The 14309-nt window shown below is 34.8% G+C and overlaps 1 protein-coding gene across 1 annotated transcript in view; it reads right to left on the reverse strand.

The window, feature by feature from the left end:
- Positions 1-778: 778 nt before the first annotated feature.
- LOC128649915 (alcohol dehydrogenase 1) overlaps positions 779-14309 on the reverse strand; it is a 264525-nt gene continuing 250994 nt past the window's right edge. Inside the window, exon 9 of the mRNA XM_053703466.1 lies at positions 779-1958. Within this exon, the coding sequence (XP_053559441.1) occupies positions 1934-1958 (25 nt within the window). The 3' untranslated portion in view covers positions 779-1933. The remainder of the gene's footprint in view (positions 1959-14309) is intronic.

Below are 14309 nucleotides of genomic sequence, written 5' to 3' on the forward strand. Positions count from 1 at the left end.
AATAAAGAAGGAAAAGCTAATATTAATAAGCTAACCTTAAAATGGAAGAAAAAGATCAAATTGGTGGGTGATGATCGCCTTAGTAGGAGTATTAAAAGAGCACAGAAAGCCACATTATTATCATCCTGGCAGGCATCACACTAAAAGCTAAATCATTTTGCATACATTACACCGGATAAACTCACAAAATGGAATCAGGCTAGATCAGTTGCATGTTATAGATGTAACTTCCCAGATGCCAATATTTAGGAACCTGTCCGAAAGTTAGGAAGTTTTAGAAAATGATCAACCATTGGACCTCAAAAATTTTAAATTCTACTATCCAGATTAATATAATAGATATAATTGTTTAAAGGAAAAAGATAAAGAAACCCCCAAAACTAAAATGTATTAATTTTGTTATTCTATGTGGTCGCAACGTGCTTTTCTCTAGCTTGAAGTCAAATAGAGTTAAATGGTAATAGAGCAATATGATACACTATATAATATAAAGTCAGAGGTTCCTACCTTTTTTCAAAAGTGGGGAGACCTCATAAGAACTTAAAAACAACTAATTTCTCCCTTTATAAATACAGTTTATATACAGGAGGCCTATTTAAGAGGGGAATATAAGATAATCTAACAGATAGGTGCGGGTAGGAGAATGAGGAGCGGTGAGATAAAGGGGATGACTCCACCACTTCTTTCCATTTATGCTTTTTATGTTACTTATTGTTAAAAAATGAAGTACTAAGTAAATGAATATTGAACATACTTTATTTTGTGATATATATCGAATTACAAATATTATAAAGTGAGTTTCCAAGCTAGTATACAATACATTGTTTGTACTGATCTTAAATTGTATTTCAATAAAATATATACAATATTGGTAATATGTATGCTGGCAATGTCAGGCTTTGAGCCCTTCCCTCCCCCTATTTTATCTATTTCTATCCAGCATTTATCTTTTTATGGATTTATAGAATACCTAAATATGCATTTTCTATCATTTTAAAAGAGCAACAGTGTACTTTATACCTTTATATTGGACTTAAACATGTTTAAACCTTTTGTATTTGCAGGAGTGAGTGGATTAAGTAGGAAAAGGGAAGATGAAGGGGAGGGAATGTGTTCTGTAGGTTAATACAAAATATATTTGTTTTCTGCAGATACAAATTAGACATGTTTTTGTTGCAGCTGAAGTAAGCATAGAGGGAAACAGAAATTATCTGAGAAGCACATGTTGACTTTGGCTTCCATTTATACAACACTAGCCCTTCCTCTGTCCTGTTTGTTTTGTGGCATTGTTTTGTAGAAGTTTGCACAGACGTCCTTGAGTCGTGTTTTTTGCAGTGTCATTCTGATTTTGCTATGCAATCATATTGATTAAAAGGGAAATTGGGGTGGTCTATTCTGTTAAAGTATTTATTTTCAATGACAACCCCTTTTCACTATGTGTCTAACCCAGCATAGTGGATAAATACACAGTTAATGTTGTGCACCTAGATGCAATGCATTGCTAATCTTAAGACTATCAGGTATGACATTACATACACCCCGGATTAGAGGAAGTTCTGCGCTAAGGTTTGTGCTGCAAAGCAATGCAATCTCAGCTGTGTTCTATAATTGATGTACCTCCACTGCTACAAAGGATTCAAAAAGTGCCCCCCCCCCCCTCAATTGTCGCTCTAGGCAAGTGCCTTGTTTGCTTAGGAAATAATACGCCCCTGATACATGCTCTACTCAACTGTGGAAAAGAAACAAATAGCGAAAAAGGCTAATTCCTTTTAAATAAAATGCTGTAAGAAAATTGAGGCTATTCATTTTACACTATAATGTACTTTTAATTATTAACTATATCAAGCAAATTTAATTAGCTGTTAGGTGAAAACATTTTTTCCGGTTGCCTATTTGCAATAGAATATTTGAGGATGAAAATTTGCAGATGGTCTCAGAACTGCAGGACGGTCCGTATACTGTAAGACAAAAAAGAGATTTTAATGAAACTGTAAAATATACATTTTTAACATAATAAGCTTACTAAAGTCCATTTCCATCTTTATCCTGGATTGGATACATTAATTAGGTAGATACAAAGTTACAAAATGTTTTCTGAAAACTTTCTGTAAAAAAATAAAAAATATAAAATGCATATGGTACTAATTATGTTCAAATGTTTTTCTTGCTGCTAAACTAATCATGGAAATGTAGAAACACTTGGCTCACTTATTTTGTTTCTTTATTAACCAGATTTAAAACATCAGATGTTATTTATTTTTTAACATTGTTTTACATTAAAGGTGCAGCCAACTCAAAATCAAACTTTCATGATCTTGACAGACGATGCCAATTTAAAAAACTATCCCAAGTACTTTGATGATCAAATTTACTTTGTTCTCTGCTAGCTGGTGATTGGAGGCTGCAGATATATGCCTCTTGTCAATGGCTCACCTGATGTGTTCAGTTAGCACCCACTGCTGCTCCTGAGTCTGCTCTTCAACAAAGGATATAAGGAGAACAAAGCAAATCTGATAATGGAGGTAAACTAGAAACATTTTTAAATGTCATGCTCTGTGTGAACCATGACTTTACTGTCCCTTTAAGGATAGACATAAATAATTTCTTTCTGATATTACTCTGCTACAATTCCAGACTCCCTGCAGAAGCAGTAAAGACAGTATTTAGAGGGATGTTGAAATGTGTATTATAATTATTGCATTTATTTTTAATGAGACTACTGAACAGGACTCTTATTTTCCTACACAGCTTTTTCCCTTGCAGCCAATCAGAAGTTGTTTCTGCAGTGAAATGGAGTTGCTGCTTGGCTGCAGGGAAAAGAGTTCTACAAGAAAAAAATTGGGAATCTCCGCCCAGATTTATCTCTTGTGTGCAAAGTGTTTTATTTTTGCCACAAATTTGCTTCTTATTGCAACAGAAGCCACCAATTAAAGTTTTTCCATTTGCTTTTATATGGACATTAGACAAAAAATACATATCCGCACTGGAATGTAGTGAAGGCTAGATTTCAATATGGTGGCACCCATGATTAGGCAGGCAATAACTTAGAAACTATTCTATACAAATTGTATTTAGTTTAAAATGTCCCTTCAATAATATAGGGGCTATACACATAGCTAAAGAGACATAAAACTCAAAAAATGTATTTCATGATTTAGATAGATCATACAATTTTAAACAACTTTCAATTTATTTCTATTACCTAACTTGATTCATGCTCTTGGCATCCTTTGCTAAAGGAGCATCAATGCACTACTGTGAGTTAGCTGAAAGCCAATGTCAAGAGGCAAATATGTGCAGCAACCAATCAGCAGCTTCTGAGGCTACCTAGGTATACTTTTCAACAAAGGATGTATAGAAATACATTGGAAAGTTGTTTACAATTTTATTCTCTATCTGAATCATGAAAGAAAATAAAAATGGTGTTTCATGTCCCTTAAGCTTACACTTCATACAGTGAACAGTGTTTCAATGTATTCTCTTATTCCAAATCAGTTTTATAAGGAGAGATTCTATGTTCATTACTTAAATGTAAATACACAAAAAAAGTGTAATTGACTGACCTTGGTGCACTTTTATTTATTGCGTTTACATGAATTATTCTATGGAAAGTGATATTGGTTTGCAACAATTATTTGTCTATTATTGCATATGTCCATAGCTTGTGTCTCAATAGGTGTAGAGCATTGCAAGAGAACCTTTATTGAATATGAATATCATCTCAGCTGCCCAACATCCTCACAATACCGGCACATGTTTTAATCCTTTGCTGCCTACATGGGCTACAATTGTGGATACTATTAAATTAAAGGGACAGTCAAGTCCAAAAAAAACTTTGATGATTCAAATAGGGCATGCAATTTTAAACAACTTTCCAATTTACTTTTATCACCATTTTTGCTTTGTTTTCTTGGTATTCTTACTTGAAAGCTAAACCTAGGAGGTTCATATGCTAATTTCTTAAACCTTGAAGGACGCCTCTAATCTAAATGCATTCTGACAGTTTTTCCCACTAGAGGGCATTAGTTCATGTGTTTCATATAGATAACATTGAGCTCATGCACGTGAAGTTACCTAGGAGTGAGCACTGATTGGCTAAATTCCAAGTCTGTCAAAAGAACTGAAATAAGGGTTAGATACAAGGTTATTACAGAGGTAAAACATGTATAATTATACCTGTGTTGGTTATGCAAAACTGGGGAATTGAAAAATTAAGGGATTCATTTATCTATCTTTTAAAACAACAAAAATTCTGGTGTTGACTGACCCTTTAATTTGCAGCTTATATAGAGTGAGGGTTTAAAATAATGCAATGTGTATAAAAGTGTACTCAAATTTATTTTTTATATATACATCAATTCTCTAATGTCAGATTGGTCATAGGCCAAATTACACTATTCTTAGATTTAATGATTGATATAATGCTCGGAGCCCTTGCGGGGCAGATTTGCACAATCAAGGGAGATGCTCCATCAAAAGTGAGTGCACTATATACTATACTATACCCCGTTTGTGCAAACAGTACTAGGCCATATAGGCACCCTTGTGTTTTATATTATCATCCACAGACTACTAAACATCCTCTGGAGGTCAGTCATCTGGGTGACTGTTATTGATCCCTGACGGCTTCTTCTGCACCACTAGGGGTGCTACACTACATGTTAGTGTACCAGATACACATATTATCACTCTATTTGTATCCAACAATATTGGGCCATGTGGCGCATGTGTCTTTCTTTGTTGTCTGCAGATCATTGATCCTGGATCGTAGCCTTGATCCTTTACAGATAGCTGCCTCAACCTAATCAACTATTCATCTGTTATTTGAGACCACCATCTTTCAAGAGACTTTGGCACAGTTAGATAATAAGAACCATTTATTGATCTGGTTTAAAATATATACAGTATTATTGTTTATACATCTCAACTATTATATAATTACATATCTTCTGCTGCAATATCAATAGTGTGGGTATAGAATAATATTGATATTTATTTATATTTATTTTTTACCTTATATGTGTTATTACCTTTAGGTCACTTATATTATATTTTATCATTTATTATTATTATTTTTTCATAATACCTATTATAACTCACCAGTGGTTATATAGGAAAATTATTTTGCAATTTATACTTTACTGCTGATCATTTATTGGGTTACACCTGTCAATTCGTCAGTTACTAAACACAGTCCCTGATTATAAATCTTGGTTTAGCAAGGGCGCCCCCTACTAGTTTTATATGCTTCCTGCAATGTAAGAAGCAGCAGTCACTTCTAAGGTGGCAAAGAGAAATCACTGAGAGCTCATTCACTCTTGATTACTGATAGTCCCTTCTCTCATACGATCTGTCACGCATTACACACTCAGCGTAGTGTGTAATTATGCATATGGCCCGTATGCAGGGAAGGTGTGTGAACAGCTTCTCAAGTTTAGAAGCTGTCCACACGCTTTTTAGTACATGGGACCCATTGCCTCAAAAATAGTTTACAATCACTAGGTATGTGCATTCAGACTATTCAGAAGCAAGCAAATGCCAAATATGACGCCCACAAGTGGCATTTGGCTATTTCCGGAGAAGAAATCCAGCTTCGAAAATTGCTGAATTCTGCTTGCTGCCACCAAATTCACATTTGTTTGCTTCCGTATACTCCAAATGTACATACCCAATAATCCCATTTTATTTACAAATTACACGAGAAATCATTTTACTATTAATTGATTTTAATTAACTGTATATACTTCTCAAAAATTAGGTACAAATACACATGGCTTTTTATTTTATTAAAATAATTATGCAAGCCCCTTAATAAACATTGGTAGGTTGTGAAAGTTGTTTAGGCTGCTCTAGTGTAAAAATCACATATTGTACAGTTCTGCATATTCCAACAGGCATTTTCAGATCTGTTGAATTGCCTGTTTGAGCAGATTTACTTTGGGACTATTTGTTGCCACAACTGAGTTTAAAGTCATTTAAGGTAAATGGAGAGTGCTGTCTTGTTTAATCTGAAATATTTAACGAGTGATTCATTTCTGGTGCAGAATAACAAGCAACTCTGCTTTATTGGCAATAGATCACTGCTCTTAATCAAGAGCTTAAGCCTATCTATTAATGACTATAGGGTGGAAAGCTTCCATGTATACTATTGGCTTGGATGTAATGTTGTGTTAGCATTCTCAGATACAGCAGCTGCTGCAGAATCATATTTGTCTAGATGTTTTCTATAGTGTTACAGTTTTTTGTTGGTAATGTAAAATTTGCCAATAATCAAATGTTCTGCACATTTTAATGAATCTTTTCTTTTCCCCCATCTGTTTTTATTGATTGTCTTCATCTATTAAAGCACTCAAAGACAAAAAACAAAAGAAAAAAATAGGTCCAAACTAAAAATCATTCAGATGATACTTTATTTCGGAGGACGCAGTCGTTAGATTTGTGTGCAGATAAACATATACAATTATTAACATACAATATATTGAAACTTGGAGTCAACAAAGAATATATATATTGAATAACCCCTCAGGGGGAGAGAACATTTTAATGAATCTTAATAAGATATTAAACACTTCTTGCTTTTGTGTAATATGATGTGTTTGTGCCACACTCCTTAAAGAGGGCAAAAAAGTAACCAAGGTTTTCAAAACTGAGAATTTTGAAAAACACAGTTAAAGGGACATGGAACCCTGATTTGTTTTCTTTCATGATTCAGAAGGAGCATAAAAGTTTAAAATGTTTCCAATTTCCAATTTTCAAATTTGTTTGTTCTCATGTTATTCCTTTGTTGACAAGATCATCTAGAAAGTAGGGTGCACGTGTCTGGGCACTACATGGAAGGAAAAAGAGCTCTGTCATCTAATGCTCTTGCTAATGTATAACATTGCTGCAAAAACTGCTGACACAGTTCTGCAGAATGTGCACCACTCCTGAGCTTACCTTCCTACCAGGTCTGGAATAGGACTAAAAAGCAGCCCTGGAAAATCTGTAGACCAGCCCTATTTCCATTGAGTCATTACAATGTGCACACCCCATTTTTCTCAAAGGGGATTACTGGCATTTTCCCTTCCCCCAATATTTTTTTTCAGAATTAATTTATTAGTTTGTAGTTTTGTATAAAAATGACAGATTGTTGTTATATAGGCACCCTACAGCCCAATTACATCCATTAAGCACCCTTTAAATTGAAGCAATTACAGCCCCAGCTGCTTCAGCCCACTGGAAATCTCCTGGTATACTGGTAGGCCAATCCGGCCTTGCTTCCTACTATTGGTTGTGCAAAAATAGTTGGCATTGTACTTGTGCAATGGTACATCTGGGCAGCTTACATACAGTGTCGGATATGGGGACCTTGAAAATGTGACTTGCAATATGCTACTGCAAAAATGTTTATAATCAAAATTGAAATACACTGATGAAAATGTCAGTTGTCTCTCTTCCCTGTAAGAACTAATTTTATACTATTTTATACATGACCTACTTGTATATTTAGTGGTATCGTGTATAGTCTACAATAGCGGTTCTAGGGGATGCTGTGCTCCCCAAATTGACAACTGTAGGACCCCCAAATCTCAAGCATGCATGATTTTGCAAGGTAGTGTCTTTTTTTAAATGTCCCGCTCTCTGTGCAGATTTAAGGAGAGAGATCAAGGTGGGAAGGTAATTTAAAAGGACATTAAGAACGAAATAAGAGCTGGATAGATTGAAGATTAACCTAGATATAAAATGCTATAATAATGTGATAATCAGGCCCTAACTAAGCCCCTCCCATCTGAAACAATAAGACCCTTTTAATTAAACCAAAGACATTCCTTTCAAATGGGGGTAGTTTGACATCATACGATCAATGTCAAATTGCAATTTCTTAACTTGTATACTAGGTTTAGTGTAATAAATTAGGATGGTGATGAAACCTGTGTTGCTTTCTTGAAAAAAAATATTAAACCCAACTATATCTCTGAACACTACACCACTCTATTGTAAAATTTTAAAATTCACTAAAAAAATAAAAAAAAAATAAGTAAAGTTTATTGAGTTCCATTGATTGTATATTAATATGTAACCATAGTGAGTATTATATCACTTCAAATACATGAAATACACAAAATGTTAAAAAGTGTATGAAATGACCAGGTATAGAAAATCATATTGACACGTTCATATCTTTTCAGTATTCATTGTAACAGATTATCTCATGGCTTACTTTGTGGCTTAGGGAAAAATTTATTAACTTGTAATTATTGGAAAGAAAACAGTTTGAAGCCTTCTTTTGTGAAAATATATAAAGATTGAACAAATGCATTTGTTTCTAGAATTAGGTAGCTCATGTATGTGAGTAAACTACATTATATTATAATCATATACAATAATAATACTAATTATATAATGTTATAAAAGAAAAGAAGGGGCAGGCTTCCTTGTAGAAATGGTAAGATCTAGCTGAAATGCTTTTTTAAACATGAACTGATACGCAAAAAGCTATCCTTAGAGTACAGTACAATTCATATCCACGTTTGTGATGTAACAGGACACATTTTCCGTTATCTATGTATGGATAGATAGATAGATAGATAAGATAGATAAGCTGATAGATTAATTAATAGATGATAGATAGATAATTGATCGACAGATGATAGAGAGATAGACAGACAGACAGACAGACAGACAGATAAATAAATAGAAAGATAGATAGATAACCAAAACATGGTTGCAAGTTTACAAGTCTGAGACTTTCTATAAAGTAGTAATCTTGTTATCTTTTCTACTGCAATCCGCCAACTTGTAGCTCTGGTATTTATTTTATGTATGTTATATTTTTCTTTTAATTGAAACATGATTTCAAAAGGTATTAAACAATAGCTAGTTGTTTAAACATGAAAGGAAGTTAGAGTAATATTTCCTGAATATGTACACACTCAGAATGCAACATGTTTACATATCTAATGCAAATTGCTTTTGTTCCTTCTGCAGGAAGCATGAACCTTTAAACTTGTGACCAAGCAGTGGGGGAGGGTTTCTATATGTCACAACCTGATGACAATAAGTACATGAGTGGTTGAACACATTATATTTTGGCATGAGATACAGGTTGTGTATTTCTGTTGTTTTCTTTAGAAAATCCTTATTTCTGGGTGTTATAGAATGCAATGCTGAAGATAAAAGTACCTCACATTCTGAAGAAGAAGTAGGCAAAACAAAGGGTGATGGAGGGAAGGTAAAATACTTATAACATAGGCAGTTGCTTATGTAGCATCTACCGGGAAAGTCAAAGAAACAAAGTTAAGCCAAATATAGCTGTTTGAGGAATTATGTGATATAGTTGTGCTGCCTGCAAGTCCCTTGATTTCAGTATATGAGATTATAGACAATTTTCCTGATGGGGTGGTCAGAGAGGGCCTTACAATATATTACATTACTCTATGACAGTCATGGATTCCTCCCTAAACGTATTCTCATTCTTTAATACAATTGATTTAAAAGTGATAAATGTTTTGTAGTATAAAAGTGAAAAAACTGACATATTAAAATCTTTACGTGAGAAACTGATTTTATTTACCACAATAAACAAATATTAATAATCTTTACAGCAATCTTTTTATAATCTTTTCATAATACCTCATAACTTATCTAATAGTCATAAAACTGGAGCGGTATTTAGCGCTTCCACCAGAGCGCTAATTGCGCTAGAAGTAAACATTTTGCCCAGTTGGGTTGCGCTCATATTAGGAGTTGAAAGTGAAAAGCTCATCTTTAATGATACCAGCCCAAACCAGGTACTCCACTCCACCTTGTGGCGTATGAGTCGGACTGGAGCTCTCTGCCCTTTACCAATCCAGCCACGGCCCATCCTTCTGGCCCATCAAGACTCACTCTCATTTCATCAGTCCATTAAAACCTTAGAAAAATCTCAGTCTTGAGATATTTCTTGGCCCCAGTCTTGACGTTTCAGTTGTGTGTCTTGTTCAGTGAGTGGTCGTCTTTCAGCCTTTCTTACCTTGGCCATGTCTCTGAGTATTGCACACCTTGTGCTTTTGGGCACTCCAAGTGATGTTTGCAGCTCTGAAATATGGCCAAACTGGTGGCAAGTGGCATCTTGGCAGCTGCGACGCTTGACTTTTCTCAGTTCATGGGCAGTTATTTTGCGCCTTGGTTTTTCCACACGCTTCTTGCAACCCTGTTGACTATTTTGAACTGAAACGCTTGACTTGTTTCGATTGATCACGCTTCAGAAGCTTTGCAATTTTAAGAGTGCTGCATCCCTCTGCAAGATATCACACTATTTTTGACTTTTCTGAGCCTGTCACGTCCTTCTTTTGACCCATTTTGCCAAGGAAAGGAAGTGCCTAATAATTATGCACACCTGATATAGGGTGTTGATGTCATTTAGACCACACCCCTTCTCATTACAGAGATGCACATCACCTAATATGCTTAATTGGTAGTAGGCTTTCGAGCCTATACAGCTTGGAGTAAGACAACATGCATAAAGAGGATTATGTGGTCAAAATACTCATTTGCCTAATAATTCTGCACTCCCCTGTATTATATATATATATATATACACCTACATCTTTAGACATATATATATGCATCTCTATGTTAAAGCCTTTGCCTTCCTTTTTTTTTAACACCTGAGCCCTTCATATATTTGAGCACTTATTTTGTCTGCAATATTTTTTTTAAAATCATTTTTATTAGTTGGCGTTATTATGAGTGTAACTTTGTTCGACGGACAAAGTTCAGAGATAGTGAACCTGTCCATCCAGGATTGCAACCTGCTACCTGTATTTATCATTTAATGTTCAGATGATTGTGCAATGCTGCCCCACAGCACTCCAACATCCAATTAAGTAAGAGCAGGGCTTGCTAATCAGCACAGAATGACCAGTCCAAAGTGATTTTAATCTGTCAACCTATCTATCATAGGTTTATGAAACAGCAGTTTAAACTAACATGTAACAATAATATTCTCTCTTTTTTTTCTCATGTATTTATCCATGATCTAAAAAATCACATTACATTTAGTAATCAATTATCCTGTTGCAGAGGAAAAATCAATTTAATTGAGAATGATTGCTTTAGTTGTTGTTCCTTAATTTTTTTCTGATAAGAATAGATTGATAAAATGGAGAAATAATTTCGTAATTGCTTTCAATCATTCTTCATTAAATATAGAGCAAAAATGTATTTTTAGTGTTTCGACAAGATTTGATTATAGCCAGTTTCTAGATTGTAAATTCCCACAGGACTAGGACCCTCAACTGCTCCTGTATGAGTCTGTCAAATATTGGTCTCATCTCCTTTCAGTTTTGTATCGTTTTGTTTAAAAAAAAAAAAATTATCCTTGGACAGCGCTGCAGAATATGTTGGTGCTATATAAAGTATAATAATAATAATAATTATAATTATAGCCATCTTGCCTTGAAATTTTAGATATTTAATCATCACTTGCCATTAGATGTCGTATCATTGTTATGTCTGTTCTGGACTCACTCAAAGCACATTTTCTACTGCTGTGGGAGAGATTTATGATAGTTAGTACTTTGCTGAGGCAAAATATAATATTTGCAGGCTGTTTCACTGATTTTGGCAGACCAATCAATCTTTGCATATTTTGTTTAACACCCACTTCAGCTGTTGTCATCTATTTGCTTATTTTGATCATTATGCTATCAGCTGTTTTACTATAAGGTTTTCTCCCAGTGAAGTTTGTCTTTGTGTGTTGATGCTGAAAAAGTCACAGCATATACTTATATGCATTTTGGGATTGTGTAATTATGCGGGGGACGGCAAATTAAACTAACCTTAAATGGTCAGTCTAGTCAAAAATGAAACATTCATGATCTTAGATAGGGCATGCAATTTTAAACAATTTTCAATTTACTTTTTTCATCAAATGTGCTTTGTTCTATTGGTATTCTTAGTAAAAAAGCTAAACCTAAGGTAGGCTCATATGCTAATTTCTAAGGCCTTTGAAGGTCGCCTCATATAAATTGTGCTCCACACTCATGGAGTTACCTAGGAGTCAGCACTGATTGGCTAAAATGCATTTATGTCATAAATAACTAAAATAAGGGGGCAGGACTGCAGAGGCTTAGATACAGGTAATCACAGAGGTAAAAAGTATATTAATATAACAGTGTTGGTTATACAGAACTGGGGAATGGGAAATAAAGGTATTATCTCTTTTTTTAACAATAACAATTCCTGGAGTAGACTGTCCCTTTAACATTCTAGAAGGGCATATATATGATTATCAGGACTGCAGCTGTTCTGTGTATACTTTCAGTGGCATCTTTAATTACATGGTGGTCCCACAAATTTATTGTTACCTCAGAGTTTTGCTTGAGTGGATGACAGCACATTCTGCAGTAAAAAATACTTTGGGGAAAATTAGTACAATTTATTCTCTGTGATGGTAAGATCCTTCCAGATGGTCATTATGTGGGCCCACCAGGAAGTTTCACCCCTAATTTTTTTTTTTTTTTTTGAGTTTCAAAAAAGCTTTATTGTAAAACTAATCTGTGCACAATCCTTAAAGATAGAGACTGCAAAGGTACTTTCATACAATGACATAATACAATACATATCCTGATTCCAGGTCTATCTGATAGGTATGGGGTTCTCAGCAATATAACTCTGCATGTGAACATCTGCGGTATAGTTTCTCCTGTATCAACTAGTCAGTCTCTTATCAGAGTTATCATGTAGATATCAATACAGACTCGATTAGTATGGGATAAAGTCCTGCCTTACAAAGGTATTCATCTAACTGTTGAGAATACATTACAGGATTGTCAATAGTACCAGTGCAGGTATAATGTTGATGTCATGGTGGTAGAATAGCGGAAGAAAAAATGGACAGCGCTAAGTGGAACCGGTCCCATATTGTAACGAATATAGTCAGTATTAACATATAACCAAGTATATGCAATTTATAAATAAAATCTCCTTTTTTACTATTGGAACTGAATATTTCATTTTATAGTGTCAAATGTTTAAGGTGAGTTTACGTTGGTGAGGGATTCCCAATAGAACAGGCCATCCTGAAAGAAGGTCAAATTTCTATTCTTAAAGTATGAGAATTCCTCATAAGCAAAGAGCTCAGTTGTGTGAAGTGTCCATTCTTGTATTGTGGGAATTTGCGTTTTTTTCACTTTCTTGCAATCAACAGTCTTGCACTGTTGAGTCCTATTTGTAGTAATTTTACATAGCTATCCTGGTTTGTAGTTAAGAAGGGCAGTTAGTGGATTTAATTAAAAGGTAGTTCCCATTAACTTGTGGTTACAGATTACACTCCTCCATACAGAAGCTAAACACTACGTTGTAAGGTGTCCTAAGAAACTAGAGAGTTTAAAAGCTCAGATAAAACTCAGACATAGACAGGGTCAGCACTCTATCCCTTTGATCAATACAAGGACGCATGGCAATATCCCCTAAAGACATAGGAGATTCATTTAGATCTTTCTACACCAATCTTTACAATCTAAAAAAGGGGTCTTTTTCTGATATAACCTCGATTGAGAAAAAGCATGAGTTTCAGCCCCTTTTGATATATTAAATGGGTCCAGACAGGGTTGTCCCCTGTCCCCCTTATTGTTTGCAACAACGATAGAACCATTAGCACAATTATTAGGCTCATCCAAATAATTCTGGACTGAGGTTTGGAGAATCGCAACATAAAATTGCGTTGTTTGCAGATGATGTAAACTTGAAGCTTACTTCTCCCACAAAATCCATGCCAGCGGTATTTGACCTGTATTGAGAAATTTGGAAAATGCAGCTTCTATAAACTTAACTAAACAAAAAACTGAAGCTCTATATGAATATACCGCAAAAAGAACTCAAGTACCTACAGAGGAAATATCCTATCCATTTAAGTCCCGATTTCCATTTAATGATCTTCTAAAAATGACAAACACTATACTAGAATACAGAACTCTATTAGAAGGATGGGAGTTTAAAGAGTTCTCCGTGGACAGGTAGAATAGCGGCGGTCAAAATGTCACTACTTCCAAAGCTTACCTATCTCTTTAGATGTATAAACTTAACTGTTCCTAGGGTAACCTTGAATAAGTTAACAAAGTCTCATGTCAACATATGTCTGGAAGGGAAAGACTTAGAGTGGCAACCACCTGTGATTCAACAAGCCAATACCTAGAAGGGGATTTCTAGCGTATCCCAGTATTCTTCTGTACTTATGATGCAGCTCGTCTATCTCTATCATATTGTGCTGGAACTTAAAAGACTCCAAGCTACAGATGGCAGAAGTAGAACAATCTTTCAACCCAAAGGTAATAACCCTCTCAGAT

The sequence above is a fragment of the Bombina bombina genome, chromosome 2 (assembly GCF_027579735.1).
Source record: "Bombina bombina isolate aBomBom1 chromosome 2, aBomBom1.pri, whole genome shotgun sequence".
Classification (NCBI taxonomy): domain Eukaryota; kingdom Metazoa; phylum Chordata; class Amphibia; order Anura; family Bombinatoridae; genus Bombina; species Bombina bombina.